This window comes from Peromyscus californicus, unplaced genomic scaffold (assembly GCF_007827085.1).
Source record: "Peromyscus californicus insignis strain IS unplaced genomic scaffold, ASM782708v3 Scaffold_11__1_contigs__length_118956290, whole genome shotgun sequence".
Lineage (NCBI taxonomy): Eukaryota > Metazoa > Chordata > Mammalia > Rodentia > Cricetidae > Peromyscus > Peromyscus californicus.
Window position 1 is genome coordinate 45299689 of NW_026294402.1, and position 22751 is coordinate 45322439.

At 42.5% G+C, this 22751-nt stretch overlaps 1 protein-coding gene across 4 annotated transcripts in view; it reads left to right on the top strand.

Moving 5' to 3' along the window:
- The window catches only part of Alg9 (ALG9 alpha-1,2-mannosyltransferase), a 65903-nt gene that overhangs the window by 23430 nt on the left and 19722 nt on the right, over positions 1-22751 (top strand). For all 4 annotated transcript variants that reach the window (XR_008222811.1, XM_052760226.1, XM_052760232.1 and 1 more), the window contains exons 9-13: positions 2236-2358; positions 4446-4600; positions 6624-6753; positions 7588-7735; positions 10232-10361. Coding sequence is in view for 3 of the 4 variants with exons in the window: in XM_052760226.1 (XP_052616186.1) it covers positions 2236-2358; positions 4446-4600; positions 6624-6753; positions 7588-7735; positions 10232-10361 (686 nt within the window). In the remaining variant the exon portion in view is untranslated. The remainder of the gene's footprint in view (positions 1-2235; positions 2359-4445; positions 4601-6623; positions 6754-7587; positions 7736-10231; positions 10362-22751) is intronic.

The window sequence follows — 22751 nt, forward strand, 5'->3', positions numbered from 1 at the left end:
CTGATTTACATTCTTTAAGAGTGTTAGCTTCTCGTTTAGATTTTTCCTACAGAGAATGCTATCCTAGCTTTGAGTTGGAACTCCTTATATACTGTAGATTTATAATCAAAAGTTGTCAAGAAGGAATGGATGATTGATTTGTAGAGTATCGATCAGGACCTCATTACTGTTAGATCTTAGAACTGCTTTGGTTGGGCCCAATAGAGTGCTGACTTGGGATTTTTCTTGATACCAAATAAGAAAAATACTTGTAACTTACTTTAAAATGCTTGTTGGCTGTCAGTTGGCTAGTCTCAGGGACCAACATTATGATGCTTCGATGTTGTGAAGTCACTAATTTGAAACCCAGAGAAGACATTTTTCTGTCTTGAAAATATAACCATCCAGAGATTTTCTACAACTCCGAGATTAAATGGGAAAAAAATGAAAGATTAAAGATGTCCTGAACGAATTGTTTGGGACAGGACTTCTGTCCCTAGCCCTTTAGTTGTCTTTGAATAGGAACGAGCTTTCCCCAGAGGGGGCACAGTTGAACTTGGTTGGGCCTTTCCACAGTAGACCTGCTTCCCTCTTACTCATCTAAGTGTCTCTAGCGTTATGATTTTAATTTAACCTTAGTTTGCTGTGCAAGCTACAAGAGTCAGGTTTTTCTGATTCTGCCTCTGCCTCCTGATTACCCTGTAAGCAAAGCTGATAGCAGGAAATTGCTATGGTGTAAGGCAGATGTCACAACACACACTGATTAAAACCTACACGTGTCATTCACTGCCTGATTGAAGTGATCATACAGAAGGAAAACAGATGAGAAAATGGTAAATGTGCAGGGAGGGGAGCTAGTTCATATTTCAGGTCTAAGGATAGAATAAATACTAGTGTGAGTGAGACTTATGTTTCAGCCATTTTAGTTCATTCTGAATCCTTTGAGTTCTGAGCAGGACCTGAGTCTCTGACCATAATGGGTAGGGGAGCTGGGAAGGCTGGAGAGATGGCTGAGTGGTTAAGAATGTCTATCCTTGCAGAGGATCTAAGTTGGGTTCCTGGCACCATGACAGGCAGCTTAAAACCACCTGTAGCTCTAGGGCAGTGGTTTTCAGCCTTCCTAATGCTGTGACCTTTTAATACAGTCCCTCATTTGTAGTGACCCCTGACCATTATTTTCATTGCTACTTTATAACTGTAATTTTGCTACTGTTATGAATCATAAGGTAACTATCTGATATGCAGGACATCTTATGTGCAACCCCTGTGGAAGGGTTTCCCAACCCCCAGGTTGAGAACCATTGCTCTAGGGCATTTGATTTCCTCTTTTGGCCTCAGTGGGCACCTGTACACACACATACACAGAAACACACACAAAAATCATGCTAAGCTGTTGTTTTTGCTAAATATATATTTAGCAAACGTGTATGTGTGTGTGTATGTGTGTCTGGCTCTACTGAAGACTGAACCCAGGGCTTCATACATACTAGGCAAGTACCCTACCACTCAACTATATCCCTAGCCCTGAGTTATTGCCTTTTATGAAACACATGGTGCCCTATGTGTGTGACTATAAAATAGGAGTTGAACTTTTCAAGGGGCTGCATGGCTCCAAGCAAGTTTATCTGTTATTTGGTCTACAGAGTACTGAAACTGCAGTTAAATTCAAATGATGTTTTAGGATTTGTTAGCTTCGTGTGCTCTGTGCTCTTAAGCTATTAATACTAGAGAAAGTGTTTGTCCCATTTGGGCATGGCATTTGGGAGTAGGTATAGTAAATTTCTGTTTGAGTTGTTGGTGCTTCCTTAACAGAGTACTTAAGACTAGTAAAATTATGAAGAACAGAAATGTTTTCCTCCTGGAGACCAGGAGTCCAGCATGAAAGCTCTTAAGCTTGAGTGCCTGGTGAGGGCTGAGCCTATGCTTCTGCAGTGGCACCAAATTACTGGACCCTCTAGAGGAGAAGAATTCTGCATCTTCTATGGTAGAGGAGAAGATGGACTAAATTCCTACCGATAGGAATAAGGTGAAATGATTAAAACCCAATAATTCCCATCCAAAGCATCTTAAGCAGTCTGTTTCCAGTCTTCTGCTCATGTGCTTCCCGTGTATGCCTGAGCACTAAAGAAAGCGTAGTCTTGTGGATTTTCGTTGAGTGTTGGGTTGTCAGTGTTTCTTGAGCAGAAAACAGTAAGGGTCAAATACTGTAGCCGGTGTTGAAGGCATCACTAATGATTCCCTATTTGTCTCCCTCAGGTACAGAACCATGGTATTTCTACTTAATCAATGGTTTTCTGAATTTCAATGTTGCCTTTGCTTTGGCGCTTCTGGTCTTGCCACTGACTTTTCTTATGGAGTACCTGCTGCAGAGATTCCATGGTGAGTGATTTAGGATGCGGTAGGTTTCGGGGGAGGGAGCAGAAAGCAAGTAACAGGTTAAATAGTGGAAAAACTGCTTATTTTAGTCTCCATTTTTTCTCTTTGAAAATGGTTGAATAACTGAGATTTCAGTCTGTATTTGTAGGTTATTTGAACCCATATTAAGGTTTGGTTAATTGTTTGATATAAACAAGATGGGGCTTTGTATCCTTTTAAAGCAGTGGTTTTCAACCTGTGGGTCATGATCCCTTGGGGTAGAATATCAGATATTTACATTATGATTTATAATGGTAGCAAATTTACAATTATGAAGTAGCAATGAAATAATTTGATGGCTGGCCATCACCACAGCATGAGGAACTGTATTAAAGGGTCAGGGTTAGGAAGGTTGAGAACCGCTGCGTGAAGGGAAGGAGGTCAGTGGGATTTTACCATCACTAGAGAAGCATCGATGTTGGAAAAGCTCTGGAGAGCAGCCCTTTTGAGCCATTCCCCTGTAGAGGCTCTCGGATGACTGTTGACAGTGATCCATCTGCAGACAGACACTCTGAAGCTGGAACCAAAGCAGCTGCTCTGGTCTTGCCGGGGACCGATGCTCCCAGCTCCCTCTGCTGTGTGGCACCCATGTTGCTGCAAGCTCTGACCCTGTGTCATACAGCTGCTGTTTTCTCAAGCGGGGGAGCTGGGTATCTGGTGTCTGCCCTGTGGAAGACAGATCTGAGCAGAAATTCATGAGAGATTTGGAAAGATTTACCAGGAGACATCTCAGTTGGATTTGTGTGCCAGATGATTGATCTTTCCTTCTCTCCTGTTCAGCTTTTCTTGTTAATGGTTTATATGGCATGTGCTGTCTAGACAGTGAGGGGATCTTCACTCATTTAAAAAGATTTAGAAAATTACTTGTATGTGTATGTTGGGGGAGTGTATATTGTGGAGGCCAGAGGACAATTTGTAGGAGGCAGTTTTCGCTCTCCATTGTGGGATCTTGGGATTGAGTTCAGGTTGTCAAGTTTATATGGCAGGGAAAATCTTATTACCCGCTGAGCCATCTCACTGGCCCAAGGTCAGGAGTGTTTACCTCCAAAGAGTTCTGTGGTTGCACCTATGGTCTAGCAAGCTAAATCAGACAGCTGGGAGGGCTCTTGCCTGTCACGCTGTAGACGTAATGAACAGCAGGGGGTGCTGTCTGTCCACTTCTTGACAGTTTCTGCAGCCCTCCCTCATTGTCGATAATGCCAACCCAGTATGGTTGCCTTTTTTCCTCAGTGCTCTTGTAAAGCCAGGAACTCTCCAGCAGGTGCTCAGGTGGTTCTCTGTATTCCTTTCATCCTTTCAGAGTCTTTAAGTACATGTTGGTTCCAATTTCGTGATTCAGAGTAGATGTGTATTATAAAGAGAAAACATAATCAGGAAACTTTTTATGTTTGCTTTGAAATACTGTTACTGAACATGGTAACGCTCCTGTAATCCTAGCACTCCAGAGAATGAGGCGTTTGGTTCCAGTTTGGACAACAGAACAAAACATAGCAGACTGGATTGGGTTCAAGAATTGACTTGATTTATCTTTTCTTCCTTCCTTCCTTCCTTCCTTCCTTCCTTCCTTCCTTCCTTCCTTCCTTCCTTCCTTCCTTCTCTCTCTCTCTCTCTCTCTCTCTCTCTCTCTCTCCCCCCCCTCCCTCCCTCCCCCTCCCCCCTCAAACCCACTGGTGTGTAGATAAAAGGATTACTCAAAGTGGATTTGGCTAATTTGGGGACTCTTTAGTCTTAGTGGCAGGACACATTACGGACAATATGCCTTTTATCTTTACCCAACTAGAATTTATTAAGCTCTGTTACCCATTAACTGTGCTTTCCTGTGTGTTTTAACTCTTGTACCTTCTTCTAAGCTTTGGATGTCTTGGAAGAACTCAGGAATATGTTCCTTTCTGTTTGATGTCTCCATTGTTAGAATGAGGGTAAATTCCTAAGCTGAAACATTTTATGGGATGTCCTAGGATATAGTATCAAATTTAAATAAAAACAAACTTTGAAACAATATATTGTTTGGTTCTCTTATGATGACAGGGGAATGTTATTTTGTCTTGCAGTTCAGAATTTAGGACACCCATATTGGCTTACCTTGGCACCCATGTACATTTGGTTTATAATTTTCTTCCTTCAACCTCACAAAGAGGAGCGGTTTCTTTTCCCCGTGTACCCACTTATATGTCTCTGTGGTGCCGTTGCTCTTTCTGCACTGCAGGTAAGTCTTAGGGAAGCGTCGGTCTGCCTCTTTATGTTTCATTTATTGCACAATTGCTTGTAAAACTTTAAGGACAGGTGGATGTCTGTGAGCTACAGGCCAGCCAGGGCTCCATAGTGAGCTCCAGGCCAGCCAGCACTACTCAGTGAGACCCTGTCTCACCCAACAGCAGCAACAACAAAAACCCTTAAAGATAAGTTACGGAGAGCACCTCTATCCATAACGTAAAACCTGCTACAGACCATACTCTGAAAGCTTTGTGTATTGATAAGAACGTGTTTCACTGTTTGCTGATTATGTTTATAATCATTTGTCTCTTGTCAGTAGGCTCCATTTACTAACGCATTTTAACTTATCATGTGGACCACTATATAGGGTGGTCCTGGGACAGACTAAACAGAATGTGGGTTCTGCAGCTATTAGATCAGAGTCAGCCGTGATCAGGACTTTGGATTACAGCAGACAATTAGCAATATGGCCAGTTTGTAATCCTGGTGTCAAGCCGGTCCAGGCCGGTTCTCTGGCAGAGTTAACCTTCCATTTGTCTGATTGCCTCTGTGTCTCTGACCTTTGCAGTTGTCAGGGAGAGAAAAAAAGGTAGTTTCCTGTTTTTAACAGGTTTAGTAGGTGAGAGTCATAAACTATGAGTTCAGCTTTCTCAAGTGTATAACTTAGTGACTTTAACATCTGACTTTGCAGATGTCTGCAGCCGCCAGCCTAGGACATTTTTATCACCTCAAAAGCCCTAAGCCCCTTACCTGTTGACCCCACCCCTTTGTCATGGTATTTTCTCAGTATCCTATCACTAATCTCCTTTGTTATCAATTTGTCTATTCTGTACATCCCATGTGAATGAAATCCTAAAGTGTGTGCTCTTTTATGACTGGCCACTTTCACTTGGCATGTTTTAAGGTTTGTCTATGTTAGGGTGATATTATATATATATATATATATATATATAATATTAATATTTATATTACATATACACATTTTGAGATGGGGGTCTCACTGTGTAGCCTTGGTATGCAGACCAGGTTGGCTTCGAATACCTCCCTAGTTCTGGGATTAATGGTGTGTGACACCATGTCCATCAGGGTGATGGTTTTAAAAGATAACTTTATTTATAAAAATATAACTTCATGTGAGATAATTTAGAAATTGCTAAAAACATTTCATCTTCCATCAAGACACCTCACACTTTTGCATCATATACTATATCAAGTTTATTGTGATTCTAATAGGCACACATGCAACTATATATCATTTTTAACTTTTGTCATAATATTGTCATATCTAAAATACTAATTTTATTCAAATATTTTAAAATAAGCTATTAGATGCCAGGTGTTGGGGCTCACATCTATAATCCTATATTTGAGGGATGGGAGCAAGAATATTGCAAACTACCCAGGGATACAGAGTAAAATCCTGTCTTGAAGCCAAAAAGAAAAACACCTAGAACTTTATGCTCCAGCAAAAATATGCACATTATTTTCCTTTGACACTAGAGTTCATTCTTGGAAAGTTGGTTGGCTAAGCAGACCTATACACAGTGCTAGAGGAGTTGACTTTGGACTTTAAATTTGGAATAGGTACCACACCAAGTGTTTGCACATGCTAGACCCTTCCTCATACCCCTTGTTCTGCTTCTGCATCCCCAGTGTTTCTGTGACGGTGTGTCTGTGTATGTTGTTTCTGTGATGGTGTGTGTCTGTGTATATTGTTTCTGTGTTGGTGTGTGTCTGTGTATATTGTTTCTGTGATGGTGTTTGGCTGTGTATATTGTTTTTGTGATGGTATGTGTCTGTGTATATTGTTTCTGTGATGGTGTGTGTCTGTGTATGTTGTTTCTGTGATGGTGTGTGTCTGTGTATATTGTTTCTGTGATGCTGTATGGCTGTGTATATTGTTTCTGTGATGGTGTGTGTCTGTGTATATTGTTTCTGTGATGGTGTGTGGCTATGTATATTGCTTCTGTGATGATGTGTATCTTCTTTATCAATATGGTTGCCTTTCCTTCTAGAAATGTTACCACTTTGTGTTTCAACGGTATCGCCTGGAGCATTACACTGTGACGTCCAGCTGGCTGGCATTAGGAACAGTCTTCCTGTTTGGGCTCTTGTCATTCTCTCGCTCTGTGGCTCTGTTCAGAGGTAGACATGCTGGGAGTGTCTTAACCCACACTCACAAAGAACTTCACCTTAGGGTTTTCTTGTAGCATGTGGTTGGCTTATACTGGGAAAAGGCCATTCCCAAAGGGAAGGCATGTAGACTTGATAGTGAGTGGGGTGTGGCTTCCATATCTCAGGACTGAAAGGAGAAGATTGCTATATCTTCACATCACTACCCATGTATACTTCATGTACCCCTCCAATAGCATTGGTTTCTCCCCGCTTTTTCAGTTTAAAAAATTTTTGTGTGTATAGTATTTTGTCTGAATGCATAGGTACCACATGGGTATCTGATTCTGTGACGGCCAGAAGAGGACATTGAATTCCCTGGAACCAGAATTACAGATAATTGTGAACTGCTGTGTGGGTGCTGGGAATTGAACCTGGAACCTCTGAAAGAGCAGTCAGTGCGTTTAACTGCTGAGCCATCTCTCCAGCCTTTCTAGTGGCTGCTGCTAATGTAATGAAGCCTATATATGTTATGCAAATTGGAGTTAAATTCTCATGGCCAAATATTTCCTAATAACCAGTATTGGGGTCATAATAGTAAAATATACCCAAAGAATAGAACTTTTAGAGGGTAGAACAGTATACAGAGAACAAGGAAGCAAGTTCCATGTGGCAAATAAGGCCTCCACTGTGGTGGTTGTCCTACCAAGAGAGACATCTGTGCTGGTAGAGCAGGCTTCCCACTGAGTTGCTGTGGGCTTTCACACTCTTAGAAATTTCATGTGGATTATAGTGGGATATTAACATGAATTATACTTAAAAGCTAGAACCTCGTCTTTGATTTTCATGAACTCTTCTCCCTTTTAGGATATCATGGGCCCCTTGATTTGTATCCAGAATTTTACCGAATTGCCACAGACCCAACTATCCACACTGTCCCAGAAGGCAGACCTGTGAATGTTTGTGTAGGAAAAGAATGGTATCGGTTTCCCAGTAGCTTCCTTCTGCCTGATAAGTAAGTTGTCCTTTAATTGATAGTATTCCTGTATGTGTGGAGGCTCTATGTGGGGATGGTATGTGTGCATGTATGTGGGTATGTGTGTGTGCACAAACATGTCAGAGGTGGACATAGAGTGCCCTCTTCTGTCACTCTCTGCCTGTTCCTTTGAGGCAGAGTCTCTCCCAGTACCTGGAGCTTGCTGCCTCCATTTTTCTTTTCCCACTAGGTTGGATGTCAGCAAGCCCTGGTGGGATCCTCCTGTCTCTGCCCGCCTCGGTGCTGAGGTTACAGGCATGTATGGGATACCTGGTGTGTTAATATGGGTGCTGGCATCTGAATTCTGGCCCTCAGACTTGCACAGCCTGCACTCTTAACCACTAAACCATCTCTCCAGTCCCTAATTCTCAGCATTTTATTTATTTATTTTTAAAAGATTGACTTCTTTTTTATGTGCATCTGTGTTTTGCTTGCATGTGTTTATGTGTACCACATGCGTGGCTGGTGCCCAACTAGGCCAGAACAGAGCATCCGGTCCTCCGAAACTGGAGTTAGGTAGTGGTTAGCTTCCATGTGGGTACTGGGAACTGAACTCAGGTTCTCTGTAGGAACAGCAAGTGCTCTTAACTTCTGGGCCATCTCTTCAGCCCTGTTTCCCAGCAATTTACATAAAAAAGTAGCAATTCTATGGCAAGATTGTGTTAGGATTTATTTGTTTTGGAGGGTTTAATTTTTTTCTTTGGAGGTGTATGTATATGTGTGTATATTTGGGACACATGCACCCATGTGTAAATGTGTGTGGAGGCCCAGAGGTCAGCTTTGGGTGTCGTTCCCCAGGCATGTCCACCCTGGTTTTTGAGACAGGGTCTCTCATGATCAGGGCTTGCCAGTTAGGCTAGGCCGGCTGGCTGGCTAGCAAGACCCTGGGGTCTTCTGTTTCTGCCCCCCCCCCAGCACTGCTATTGTAAGTACACCTCACCACAACTGGCTTTTTCACATGGGTTCTGGGACTGAACTCAGACACTGGACGTCTTCCCAGCCCTCTTTGGAGTTTTTACAGGAATTACTGAATAATTTATCTTCTTAGACTGCTGCAGAATCTGCATTGTATACCTGCCTCTCTTTTTCATAAACAGGGTGTATCTAGGTATATGCTTTGCATGTCTCCTAGTCACAGGTGTGTAAGGATTTGTGAAATGGTTTGTCCCTGGGCTTCTGCTAGTAGTGTGTGTGCATGCACACTCACATTCTTGCATGTTCATGTGTAGAGGCCAGAGGTTGATGTCATGTATCATCTTCTATTGCTCTTCACCTTCTTTGTTTATTTATTTTGCCTTTGAGCCACGGTCTCACTGTGTAACCCTGGCTGGCCTGGAACTTGCTACATAGACCAAGCTAGCCTCTTACTCAGAGATCCACCTGCCTCTGCCTCTGAGTCCTGAGATTAAAGATGTGTGCCACCATGCCCAGCTCCACTCCAGTTTTTGAGACAGGGTTTTTCTCCTTACTATACCTGGAGCCCAGGGTTTCAGCTAGCAATCCTTCCAGAATCTTCCTGTGTGTCTCCTCGGTGCTGTGCTGGGGTTACAGGTGTACACTGCCACACCGGCTTTTATCTGGGTGCTGGAGTTCCAAACACAGGTCCTCCAGCTTGCATAGCAAGCTCCTCATCCAGGCCGCTCTTCTTGAGGGCACGTATTTATCATTCTGCACTTGACGTTAACACACTTCTAACAGTGGTGTAGAGACCCTGGCAAGAAGAATGGATTTAGAAAGGAGGTTTTTCCATTCAGTAGTAAATTTCCACACTGATCCATAGGCAGTAGGGAGAGCTATGATTGAGATATACGGGCGGCATCCTTTTTACTTTGTTAGATGTGGTAACATATTACCACGGACTTGTGTGTTTTTCTTATTTGGTCCATTTTAAGTGAAAAAGACTGGTTAAGATGAGTAATGTTGCTGACTTCCACAGTTCCTCACCTGGTAATGTTGGTTTTTTTGTTGTTGCTTTGTTTTGTTATTAACATAATGAACATTTTTGTATCAGTCATAAACTTGTCTTTTAAATGGTGACCTGGGCCTTTGACTTTTATATTCCAGATCGTTTCATAGCTGAAAGACCTTTTGAGGATTATTCACACCAAAATAGTATTTTCCTAGTGTGTTTGCCATCTTTTTCTGTGCACCTGATGAGTTGGCTTTAATTCTTTAATTGTGTGTGAGATAGTAACATTTTAACACTCTCCTTGTTCTGTGGATGACTGTCTAGTTGAGAGTTTCGAAGCCGAGACTTGAGTAAAGGGATTGAGAAACCTTTAGTTGCAAATTTCTTGATTTCAGACCGACTTGTGACCTCTGCCTCTGCTTCTGGTTGAAGTTTTAGCAGAAATCATGTTTTGTTCAAGTGGAAGGTTTTCCTCGCGATTTGGGGTGAAGGGTGGTTTGTTTCAAGTCTGTTGAGCAGCATGATTGCTTTGTATTTCTCATTCTTCTCATTTGTGCTTCTGACAGTTGGCAGCTTCGGTTCATTCCATCCGAGTTCAGAGGTCAGCTACCAAAGCCTTTTGCAGAGGGACCACTGGCCACTCGGACTGTTCCTGCTCACATGAATGACCAGAACCAAGAGGAGCCTTCCAGATACGTAAGGGCTGCCAATCTTCTCTTGTTGCTGCCCAGAGAAAAAGTCACCCTAGATCTCTAGGCAGGTTACATTGGAGCACTGACCAGATGAGCATCTCAGAAAATGATTTCTTGAGGGTGAAAGATGAAATAATGCATGTGTGGAAGGAGTGAATGGAGTCATTTCTTTCCAAAGCATGCTTCATTTTCTATGTAAAGCATATAATACAGTTAACTTACAAAGCTTTGAGGGGGCTGGAGATTTTCCTGAGAGTCTTGAACTGTCTTTTTAGGTATACTGAAACTCACATCATTCCTTGGTCTATTGAAATACTTGGTGGGGAACGTCTAAGTGACCAGGTTACCTTTGACTTAGCTTTTGCTATGTTCTGCTTTTAGCACAGAGACACTCAGAAAAGCTGTTTCATAGTAAGTAAGTCCCATGGAGCAATCCCTGTCAGTGCCAGGATCTTCTACCTACTTGTCTTCACACACTCTGGAGTCATGTGAATTTTATTTGTCTCTTTTGAAAGATAACAGTTTTGACATTTGATATTGGTAGAATCTCTGGATAAAAAAGGTGAGGGCTGGCCTTGGAGATGGCTTAGTGGTGAAGGCATTGTGTGGTCCTCTGACTTCCACAATGTGGTGCCTATATGAGTTTGTGTGCTCCCTTGACACGCACATAAATAAATAAATAAATAAATATATAATTAAAAAATTTTAAAGTGATAGAATAAAATGATAAATAAAAATTATAGAATAAAATTCATAGACAATGAAAGACCATTTGGTAAAATGGTTGGAAAGCACTATTTTTTTTGCCAACTTATTATTAAATAGGTAATAGCTTAAATGTCAATATATTTAATTTGGGTTCTCTTGTGTCATATACTCAAGATATAGCATATTGAGACTTGTAGTTGTCTTCTGAAACTGACCTGCAGCCAGAGAGTGAGGCTCTCTCTTGTGTGAGCAACCTGGTGTCTGCAGTACTGGGAATCGAACCCAGGGTCTGCTGTGTGCTGGACTGGGCTACACCCCCAGAAACCTGTCATTTAGCATAGTGTCTGGTATTGAGGCTTCTCTCACAAATACTCTTCCTCTGACGAAGGATCCCTTACAGAAACTGTAATCTGCCCAGATCTTCTCCTTCCTTCTATTACTAATCTCAACCTAGTTTTGATTTGTTTATCCATGCTGTTGTCTTTTCCTTATCAGTGTCTTTGTGCTGGCGACCATGCCTGAAGTACTAGTCTCCCAGCTCATGCTATCAGAATTCTCTTCCGTGTGAGTGAACACGTTCATCTGTGTTTAGTAGGCTGTCTCTTAGTGCATGACGGATTTGTCTGCAGTCACTCAGTCACTGGCCTGCCTTCTCTTATGTTACCTGTGCATTCTGATTTGTTTGTTGTGTCTTTCCTCATGAGTGCCTGACTGCTCCAGGGGGTGACCCCCCCTGTCCCCTGTGTATTCACCACAGTGTATAGGACAGGCTTATAAACCTAGTTGCTAGCCTGCTGCTGTTACTGTAGTAATTACAGTTAGTCTCACTCTGCCAGACGCTCTCTCTCTATTTTTTATTTTTTGAGACAGGCTTTCTCTATTATGCAGCCCTGGCTGTCTTGAAACTCTCTATGTAGACCAGGCTGGCCTCAGAGATCTACCTGCCTTTGCCTCTCAATTGCTGGGATTAATGGTGGACCACCATGCCTGGCCTTCTGCTAGTTCCTTATCCAGAAATCCCAGTGGATTTCTGAAACTCTGGATGTGCTATGATTTTCCTGGACATACACCTGTGATAAACTTTAATTTACAAATTAGGCACGTTCTGAGTTCAGCAACAGCCAGGTGTGGTGGCGTACACCTTTAACCCCAGCACTGGGAAGGCAGGGGCAAGACGGGTCTCTGAGTTTGAGGCCAGCCTGAACTACAGAGTGAGTTCCAGTTCTCTACACAGAGAAACCCTGTCTTGAACTCCCTACCCCCTCCCCCGCCACTGTAAAAAATTTAACAGTAACGAAATAAAAAATTATAAATGTATACTGTATTAAAAATTATTTGACTATGTTTTCTCAAAATATTTCATTGTACTATAAATTTTAGTAACCTTCGCATAGAAATTTTTTCTTTTCTTAAGTTGAGAATTTTTTTTTTTTTTAACTTAAAGGAAATACTTTTTGGCTTCTCTTTGCCATATCCAAATTATCAACATCATTTCCTTTGTGCTATGGAGCCATTACTTAGTAAAATTAGAGTTCCTTGAGCGTGAGCACCGATGTGCTATGATAATGGGTCTGGGTCTGATAACCAAGATGCTACTGTATGATTAATGGACTGGTAGTGTATATTGTTTGGATATACACTATATATATATACACAGATATACTGGACACAAAGATGATTCAGGTGCTCAGCGGGACTGTGAGGTTTCATCATAATAGACTTTATCATACTTAGTGTGCAGTTGAGCACTTTAAGAATTGTTTATTTCAAGCCGGGCAGTGGTGGCGCACACCTTTAATCCTAGCACTCGGAAGGCAGAGCCAGGCGGATCTCTGTGAGTTTGAGGCCAGCCTGGTCTACAGAGTGAGATCCAGGACAGGCACCAAAACTACACAGAGAAACCCTGTCTCGAAAAACCAAAAAGTAAAAAATAAAATAAAATAAAAAGAATTGTTTATTTCTGGAATATTCTGTCTGTGAAGGTTATTGAAACCATGAGAAATGAAACTTTGGATGATGGGGGAATGAATTAGGGACCTAGATGATGAATCTTCACCATTGGGATAATGTTGAGAGAAAGCTGGATACAAAATTTATAGTAGTTGTCTTGGGTTAGATCATTTCATATTTCCTACTATCAGACATTGCTACATTTGATTGACTCTACATTAGCTTTACCCTAGGGGGGGAGATTTTCGTAGTTCCAGTAGGAGTCACAAAATGCTGGCTGTTAAAGGCAAGGACAGGCAAGGACAGGGTGTTTGGTACCAGCCCTGTGCTCATCTGTGCTCCTGCAGTTGAGAGTTTCTTACCGAAGCCTGCTGCACCTTCAGTGGGCTTCTTGTGTGGTAGGGAAAGTGCTTTCCAAAGCCAGGCTGTTCTCTTTGGACCTTTGGAAATCTGTAGGAACAGTTGATGGCTTATTACTAATTCCATATGAGCTGAGACTAGAGATTCATCTCTTTTTTTTTTTTTTTTTTTTTTTTTTGGTTTTTCGAGACAGGGTTTCTCTGTGTAGCTTTGCGCCTTTCCTGGAACTCACTTGGTAGACCAGGCTGGCCTCGAACTCACAGAGATCCGCCTGCCTCTGCCTCCCGAGTGCTGGGATTAAAGGCGTGCGCCACCACCGCCCGGCGAGATTCATCTCTTGGAGCTGGCTACTTAAAGATTTGTTTTCCTCTGACAATAAAAGCAATACCCATTCATTGTGTGAAATAATGACAGCGATGGCCAAGAACAAAACATCCTTTCCTTCTCCAGTTGCCATCACTGTTACTATTGTGGTGTTTTGTTTTTTCTTTTACCTTTTCAAGCTTTTATATATTGCCCACCATGGACCGTGTGGCGGTCAGAGGACTTTGTGCCGTTAGTTCCCTCCTACCTTTACATGGGTTCTGGTGCATTAGCTCATGTTGTCAGGCTTGTACAGCAAGACCTTCACTTGCTGAGCAATCTTGGTTGGCCCCTTCACTTTTCCTTCGTGTGTGTGTGTGTGTGTGTGTGTGTGTGTGTGTGTGTGTGTTCTTTAGATAGAAACAAAAATATCATTTCTTTTTAAAGTTTTTAGTCATGTTTAATTATTTAAGAAATAGTGCTAGAATTCTGACTGTAATAGCCAAACAACTAATTTATGGAAGCACATGCTTTCCTTCTCTCGTGCTTGTTCCTTTTGGTAGCAGTCACAGTTCCTATAGCAACGCGGCACCGTTCTGTTACCGTCTTTGCAGAGCACGGTAACTAGTAGGGCGTTTGTTTGCATTTACATTTTTTACATAATTACTTAATTTATTCTCCATTTGTATGTTCCCATGTAGAGGTCAGAGGACAACTTTTGGGAGTTGGTTTTCTCCTTTCACCGTGTGGGTCTTGGGTATCGAACGCAGGTCATCAGGCTTACCAGCAAGTTCATTTACCTGCTGATACTGTTGGCTCTTGTGTGCATTGTTGAGACAGGAGCTTGCTGTGTAGCCCAGCCTGACTTGGAACTCAGAACTGTTGGGGTTATAGGAGTGTGCCACCACACACATTTTGTAGCACTGTGCTTTTCGGCTCACTGACTGTCGGTGATGGGTTTTAGTCTGCTGGCAGTCTAAGATAAGTAGTTTGGTCCTTCCCTATTTCTATCCCGCATGGAAACTAGGGAAGGTGTGTTACTTCACTGTCCCTCTGTCCCCCTGAGTTTTTCAGGAATTAGGGGTGTTGCAAAGGAACTGTGGTTTCTAGTGCACTGTTAGAGCTGTATTGCAGAAATCATTTTTTCAGCCTCATATTTCACCCATTACTAAAAAATGGACTTAATAGTGGATCATGCCAAGATTTCTGCTAGAAACTAGTTCTGAGTTTAAAAGACATGTTAGTATTGCCTTTCTTGACAAATTCAGATTTTGTTCCCTATTTCAAAGCAAATAACTCTCCAGCTCTTAAGTCTGGGATCTGATTTTAGACTTACCAGACAGTGGCTAGGCATTGGAGAAGACAACTATTAAGGAAGCTTAGAGAAAAGACTTTTCTCTGACTTTGATTTGATGTGTAAATGGAGTTGCTGGGTGCTTGCTCGTGTGTTATCTTTGGAAGAAATAGATTGATCAATAAGTTTTCCCCCAAACAGCAATAGCTACAATTCTGTTACAAGATGGCGTAGAAGAGCTAAGTGTCATTGTAAAGTAAAACCCACAAAGTTTATGGGGAATGGGATTAGGGCCACAGTATAAAACACTGTTAATAAAAGGTAATTGGTAGAGTGCTTGTCTAGTGTCTGCAAGGCCCCGGGTTTGATCCCTAGCACTTCATGGTGATACATTTTGGTGACTTGGAAGGTGGAGGCAAGAGGATGGGTCATCCTTGGCTACCTAGCACATTTAAGGTCAACCTGGGATACATGAGGCCCTGTCTCCAAAAGAAAAGTGATATGATCCCAATAAGCATGCAGCCCAGTTTTACATTTGTTAATGTTTAAAGGTATATACTCCCATAATGGGTTGGTACTTGTCTTCCATAAGTTTGAGGAGGGCAGGTGAGATAGCAGCATCTGTGGAACAGTGAAAGCTCATGTGAATCCTGACACACACCAGAGGCGAGTCAGTGAGGAGCTCATCCCCCATAGCTGAGGGAGCTGGAGATGACTTACCGTGATGAGCCTTGTGCATTTTGTGTATCCCTGCACCGATTGGTTCAACTATATGCAGCTTTCTGCATTTACCTAGCATTCCTTAAGCATAAGCAAATGTAATAATTAAATTATGCTTAAATAGCCCTCATTATATTCATTGTGTTGGTATGAATTTGTTTTCAAAATGAGTTTTAAAACAGCTGGAAACTTCTGTGGATCTGCAGAACCCAAATTGTCATTTGTCAGCAAAATCTGCCACTGTGCCTGTCTGTCTGTCATCTAATATCTATCATCTATCCATCAATCTATCTATCTATCTATCATCTATCTATCAATTTATCATCTATCAATCATCTATTCATCTATCATCTATTCATCTATCTATTAATAAATCTATCTATTAATAAATCTATCTATCATCTATCAGTCAGCTATTCATCTATCTATCTATCATCTATCATTTATCTGTCAGTCTGTCAGTTTATCATCAATAAATCTATCTATCTATCTATTCATCTACCTATCATCTATTCATCTATCTATCATCTATCATTTATCTGTCTGTCAGTCTGTCAGTCTATCATCTACCAGTCAATCTATCATTTATCAGTCTATCATGTCTATCAACGGTGTAAGCCCAAAGATCCACGAGGTATTGCAGCTTCTCTGCCCATGCCAGACACTCATCGACACCTTTGTTAAGGGCTTTAGTTAAGATGCTGAGGGGTGCAGGACCATAGAGTGCATGAGACTGCCCCAATCTGAAGTCAGTAATGAGCTAATCTGCAAGATGGTTATGGCAAAAATCAATAAGAATCAAATTGCCTTGACAGTTAACCCTTTGATTGCTCAATCTTTTGGTACAATTGGCATCATCTGCTTGGAGGAGCTGATCATGAGATCTAGGTGGTGGTGCACACCTTTAATTCCAGCACTCAGGAGGCAGAATCAGGCGGATCTCTGTGAGTTCGAGGCCAGCTGGTCTACAGAGCGAGATCCAGGACAGGCACCAAAACTACACGGAGAAACCTTGTCTTGAAAAAACCAAAAAAGAAAAAAAAAGAAACACTTTACAGAAGTGAATAACTTTCTGTGACCCTTGAGATCATCTTCTCCATGAGGCGGGATGAAGATAGACAAACCATTTTGTGGAATGTGGAGATGCTGGAGGTCCAGATCAACAGGCCTATTTATTGGAAGGATGAACTAAGGTATCTCCCATGCAATTTTTATAATCCATCAGTAAATGAACAAACCGAGGAAAAAGTCCAGCCAGTAGTTATTTGTTGCTGAGATGAGATGAAGAGCTTTTACATTTTCCTAGACTTCTTGTATTGAAGTTCACTAGGAGGAATGTGGAGGGCTTTGTGAATCCTTTTCTCTCTCAGTTCTGAACAGGTCAAACAAGAAAAGGCTTTAAGGAGGCTGAGCTCCATCCTGCTTTGTGCACTGACTTATGGGCTAAGACAGTGACTACCTTGGACAACTGCTGTTGGCCTGAATTCATGCTGGTGATCTTGCCCACAGACCACAGTACAGCATGTTCAGAAATCCTTCAGCTTGATCCCACTGGTCCAGCCTGAGGACTGTCTGGTTAGATGCTCACTGTGCCAGAGGTGCTAGGCCAGTGCATATGTGGATGTGAGATATAGATGGGCAGAGGTTGCATTTCTACCTAATGTCTCTGGGGCTTTAAGAGAGAAGATGATCCAAGCAGAACAGTTTGCCCTGGGGATGGGGTGGGAGTGAGACTCAAGTACTGGATGACCTGCTGGTGCTTCCGGTCTCTGTCCCAGCCTCCACTTGTAGACACACACAGTTGGTTTCTTCTGCCCTTCCCAAGTGGAAGCATGATGGATACTTTGTCCCATATAGATGTGTTGTCAGAATTAGTGTCCCACCTGGAACTGATTTCCTGGATCCATACTCACAGGGTGGCTATTCACTTAGCCAGGGGAGAAGAGTAGCCACTGGGATTTGCAGATGTAAAATGCAAGGGCCTCTGTTCCTTTCAGTCATTCATTTGATGGTAAGACCTCCCCAAGATGACTTTCCAACATAGCACCAGTGAGTAAGGTAGGAAGCCGGCATCTGCTGTCTGTTGTGCATATCTCGTTTGTTTATTTGTTTTTTCGAGACAGGGTTTCTCTGTGTAGTTTTGGAGCCTGTCCTGGATCTCACTCTGTAGACCAGGCTGGCCTTGAACTCACAAAGATCCACTTGCCTCTGCCTCCCGAGTACTGGGATTAAAGGCCACTGCCTGGCCAAATCTCTGTTTTAACTACATTTTTGCATCATATCAGGTCATGTGTCTTAGGAGCTCACCATAGAAGTCTGCCTTCTCTCTCTTGCTAAAGCTTTGCTGAGGGGAAATGTCCCTCTTCCTATAGTGTCGATGAGCATCCAGTGTAAGTTTCCTTCCTGTCTTTCACAGATCTAAATTCCAGGGTTTTCCGATTTCACCAGTCTCTCTCTGTTGCTTCCTGCTGTAATCCTTGTTTCCCAAACCACATCACTGCAGCAGCTGTGTTCTCCCCTCTTTTCAGTCCCCTGGAGACTCAGATGTTTGTGCTAGGTGTGTCTGATCTGCTGTATTCCCTCTCTCAAGTCATACGGTTTTGTTGATAAAATGCTTGACACTGAGGAAGCGCTATAAAAATCTAGAATTTTGTGTTTTGTCTTTTGAGACAAAGTTTCCTGGAACCCAGACTGGCTTCCAACTCGATGTGCAGCAAAGGGAGCCTTGTAGTCCTGATGCTCCTGCCTCTACCTCTTGACAAGTATATGCCTTTAGCAGTGGAATTGTTTCCTTTCTAGACTTGAGAAGGCTCTCATTGTATTCTAAACCCTTTGAAGAGGTGGTAAGACCTCCGAGGGTAAGTGACAGGGTAGGGTGTTTGGCTGTCCTCTTTCCTGACACAGTAGAAACATTAGGCTTAAATAAGATGTATTGAGCCAAATACGGTAAGATCTGGTAAAGTGTATGCAAAACTGTTTCCTTCTCTCCCTTTCTTCCTCTGCCCTCTCCTCCCATCTATTCCTTGCTTTTCCTCCCCTTTTTTCTTTATTGGAGATGGGCTTTCGTAGTTTGAGCTGTCCTCAGCCTCACACTCCTCCTGGTCCAGCCTCCTGAGTACAGGGGTTGCAGGCAGGTTGGTTTGGCTTTTTGGTTGTTTTTCCTTCTTCTTGGTCTTGAGGCTCTGGCGTAGGGTCTTAATCACGTCAAATGTCATATCACTGGGCTGCATTCTTAGCTTCCTATTTCTTATAATAAAAAAGACACCTTAGAGAAGGCCTTCACTTGCACAGACTCCTGCGAGCTGGAGAAGTGCACTGGATTGTCTCTAATATCTCATCTGAGAACTGACAAAATCAAGGGGCATCTGTGTGGAGTTTGGGTTAATGTTTGAGTTCGTATTCCAAACTTCATGTGTGAAAACTTGATCCTCAACAGTAGTGCTGGGAGATGGAGCCAGTGGGAGATGTTTGGGTTGTGGGGTTCCACCTCATGGGCAGGTCACTGTTGCTCACAAGGGAGTTGATTTGTATAAAAGGGCGAGTTTGGACTCAGTTGCTGTTGGAATGTGTGATGCCTTCTGCCTGAGAGGCCTGAAGGAAAGCATTCCCCAGACGTAGCACGTGGCCTTGCTTTTGGACTGCTTAGCCTCCAGGATTGGGAGGAAATTTTTTTTTTGTCTTCATCAATTATCTAGTTTCAGATTCTTGTTTTCCTTTTGTTTTGAAACAAGATATAATGTAGCTCAGGCTGGCTCAGACTTACTAACTAGCGGAGGCTGGCCTTGGACTCCTGATCTCCCTGCCTTCCAAGTGCTGGGATTGTAGGTATGCACCACTGTTCCTGCTCCAGGTAATTCTCTTCAAGCAGGCACTTGCTCTTCAATCCGATTTTGATTTTCTGTTCCCTTGGATTCTCTAGGCCCATTCTCAGTATCAGGTGCCTACTAATATCTGAGTGGAGCTGTGTGTTAGGATACCAGTGGTAGAATTTGTAAGTCTTTAAATTGATGATGCTAACTACTTACTTTAATTTTCTGTTCTGTAAAATTTCTAAGAAGTTGAATCTTGTTACAGTGGATTTTTCTAGCCTCATTCAAAACTGGTCATCAGTTTACTGGACCTTGAACTTATTTTATTAACCAGAGATGTTTGTTAGATTTATGATAGTATGATTTGATCTTTGTTGTAGGATATCGTGAAGGGACTAGATTGCCTCCCAGGGTTAGAAGCCCGGGGAAGGTCTCTTCAGCACAAGAGATGGCTTTTAGTCTTGAATGTCTTGGTGTTTGTGGTGACCTGTGCTGACCATGGGGACCATTGTTTCCTGCCATACGGCCTTGTAGATGCTTGGGACCTGCCAGGTGTGGTATCAGGTATCAGGGGGATAATGCTGACCCAGGAAAACCCAATCCTCTCTTTACAGAGCTTGGAGGACTGAGCTATAAGTTCTGGGTCTCACTGCAGTTGCTTACAGAGGCATATGAGGAGACATTAATCAGATATTGTGTGTTTGGAAAGACATTCTTTTTCAGAGGTTAAGTATTAATAGCTCATGTCAGCCATTGTTGAATTGGGCAGCCTCGGTACCAAATTTTAGCTGTGGGAAAAATGTCTAGTTTTTTTTCAGCTTTAATCCTTGTCTTGGATATGATAGGACATTTGGTTTCCAGAGATTGTCACATTATTCTCTTATGCTTCTACAGTTTTTTTCTGCAGTTGGTTACTATAGCATCTTGAGTGACATTAGAGAAATAAGGTCTGTGGTATTTGTGGAGATGCTTTCTCTGTGATCCTCCCTGAACTTTGCACTGGCCTTCGACAGAGATCTCTATTTTTACAGTGTGTGCGTCACTGTTGTTTCCAACTGGTACATGCCTGAATGCAAGTTCACACCCTTCCTGTTTTAGGACTTGGGGAGTTGGCTCAGGTGCTGGATGGACATCGGGATGACACTGAAAGGAGGGGGTTGGGCTGTTCTTTCCTTGTCCTCACACAACATTGTAGTGGAGATAAATACACTTGGTATAATGTTGGCCGTTTCAGGGGTCACCTTTGCTCAGTCTTTCGGCTTCTCACAGCCTTTCCGTAGGCTTGGAGTTTGTTTCGTAGTATGCACACCCCTTCCTCTCAAATGGTCTCTTTCATTCTCATGTCTTTTCATCTCTTTCTCCTTCACTTTTTCAGGGGTGTGGGGTGGGAGTCTCTTGAAACAGGACCTCAGGCTATAGCCCAGTGTAGCCTCAAACACTTGATCCTCTTGCCTCAGCCCCGAACTGGGCTTACAGGCATATGCTACCATGTCTGGCCCTCCTCTAGTTTTCCTCTCCCTCTCCCCCTCTTCCTCTTAAGATGCTTTTTTTTTCCTGTTCATTTGTTAAATATGCATTTACAAGACACCTGCTGTGTGCTTTGTAGTGTTTTGGAATATAAGAGTGAATCAGCCAGCTGGGTGGTGGTGGCCCATGCCTTTAATCCCAGCACTCAGGAAGCAGAGGCAGGCAGATCTGAGTTCGAGGCCAGTCTGGTCTATAGAGCAAGTTCCAGGACGGCCAGGGCTGTTACACAGAGAAACCCTGTTTCAAAAAACCAAAAAAAAAAAAAAAAAAAGAGTGAATCAGATAGACATGGCTCCAGCTTTTTGTAAAGTTTGTAGAAATTTCACTGTTTATAAATGATAATTATGAAATGTTTTGAGAAGCACTCTGTGCTATGAGAGCATGTAATTTGGGGACTGTCTTGAGTTTTAAGTGATTATTGAAATCAATCTTTCCCTCCATTCCCCTCTTCTTCCCTCCTTCTCATGTGTAGAGTTTATATATATAATTTTTGATTTGTCTGTGCATGGGTTTTGCAACTGATGTGGGTGCTGGGAACCCAACTTGGGTCCTCTGCAAGAGCAAGTGCTGTTAACTACTGAGCCATCTCTCCAACTCCCTGATGATTGATTTGGACACCATTTAGTGCATGTTTCTGATTCAGTCAGGGATAGTCAGTGACTGCAGCCCTTCCATTTTACATGCTGGGTTTAGCTTGACTTGGCAATAGACAACAGTCCAAGTTGAAAGTAGGATGGTTGGTGCTGGTGGATGCTGTTGCTTCAGGTTTCCCCATTAGGTTCTGATTTTGCAGAGGTGGTCAAATATTCCTTTATTATTTGAGCTATTGGTGTAGTTCCACAGAATTGGTAAGTTCTATTCAAGCATTTCATTGATCTTTATAGCAACTCTGAGGGGTTAGTGGTAGTATGTTCATTTTACAGACAAAGAAACCTTAAATGAGTACAGCTCACACATAATTGGTGGTAGAATGTAGACCAGAATGAAACTAAGCCTGCTGCATTGAAGTTCCTTTTCTAATAACTTTATCTTCCCTTGAATGAAGAACCTGCTCTGATCATACCATACCTGGAGGCCTTTGTTGTGGCTTTTAGTTTTCAGCAACTGTTTGCCAAAGGATAAGGCAGAGTTAAAGGTTTACAAAATGCATTGCTATCTCAATATGGCTTTGCCTTGGTGTCTTTCGAAGACCTTTACTTAGAATTTAATTTGCTTAGAATTTCCTTAGGGACGATTTGATGAGTAGAGCCTGGGCTGACTGCTAAGTTAGTTACTACCTCCAGCTACAGTAGACTGTATCCAGCCAAACCTCCGTAATTAGACCTGTGGTGTGCCTGACCAGGAAAGGTCAGGCTGAGGTGAGGGATTGTAACCATGCAGGCCTGGACCCCCAGTGGGAAGGAGTCCAAGCAGGAGGCCATCAGGCCCTCTGCCCTTGCTGGTTCTCCTTTGAGGCATGGCATCTGAAAGCCTTTAAAGAATTTTGTCATGTTCTTACAATCACCCAGGAGCTTCAGAGTGGGTGTGCAGACAGAAAAAAAGGCTACTTCTGGAAGTGTTTGTGCAAAGGACCGTTTTTAGAGAGTTCTGTGGAATGGGATTGGGTCTGACATGAATTCTCAGTGTGCTTTCTTTCCCCTGGAGGAATAGCCCATATGTAGAGACAGATGTGAGACCAAAGCCTTTTTGACATATAAATAAAACTGAGAGAGAAGGAGAACAT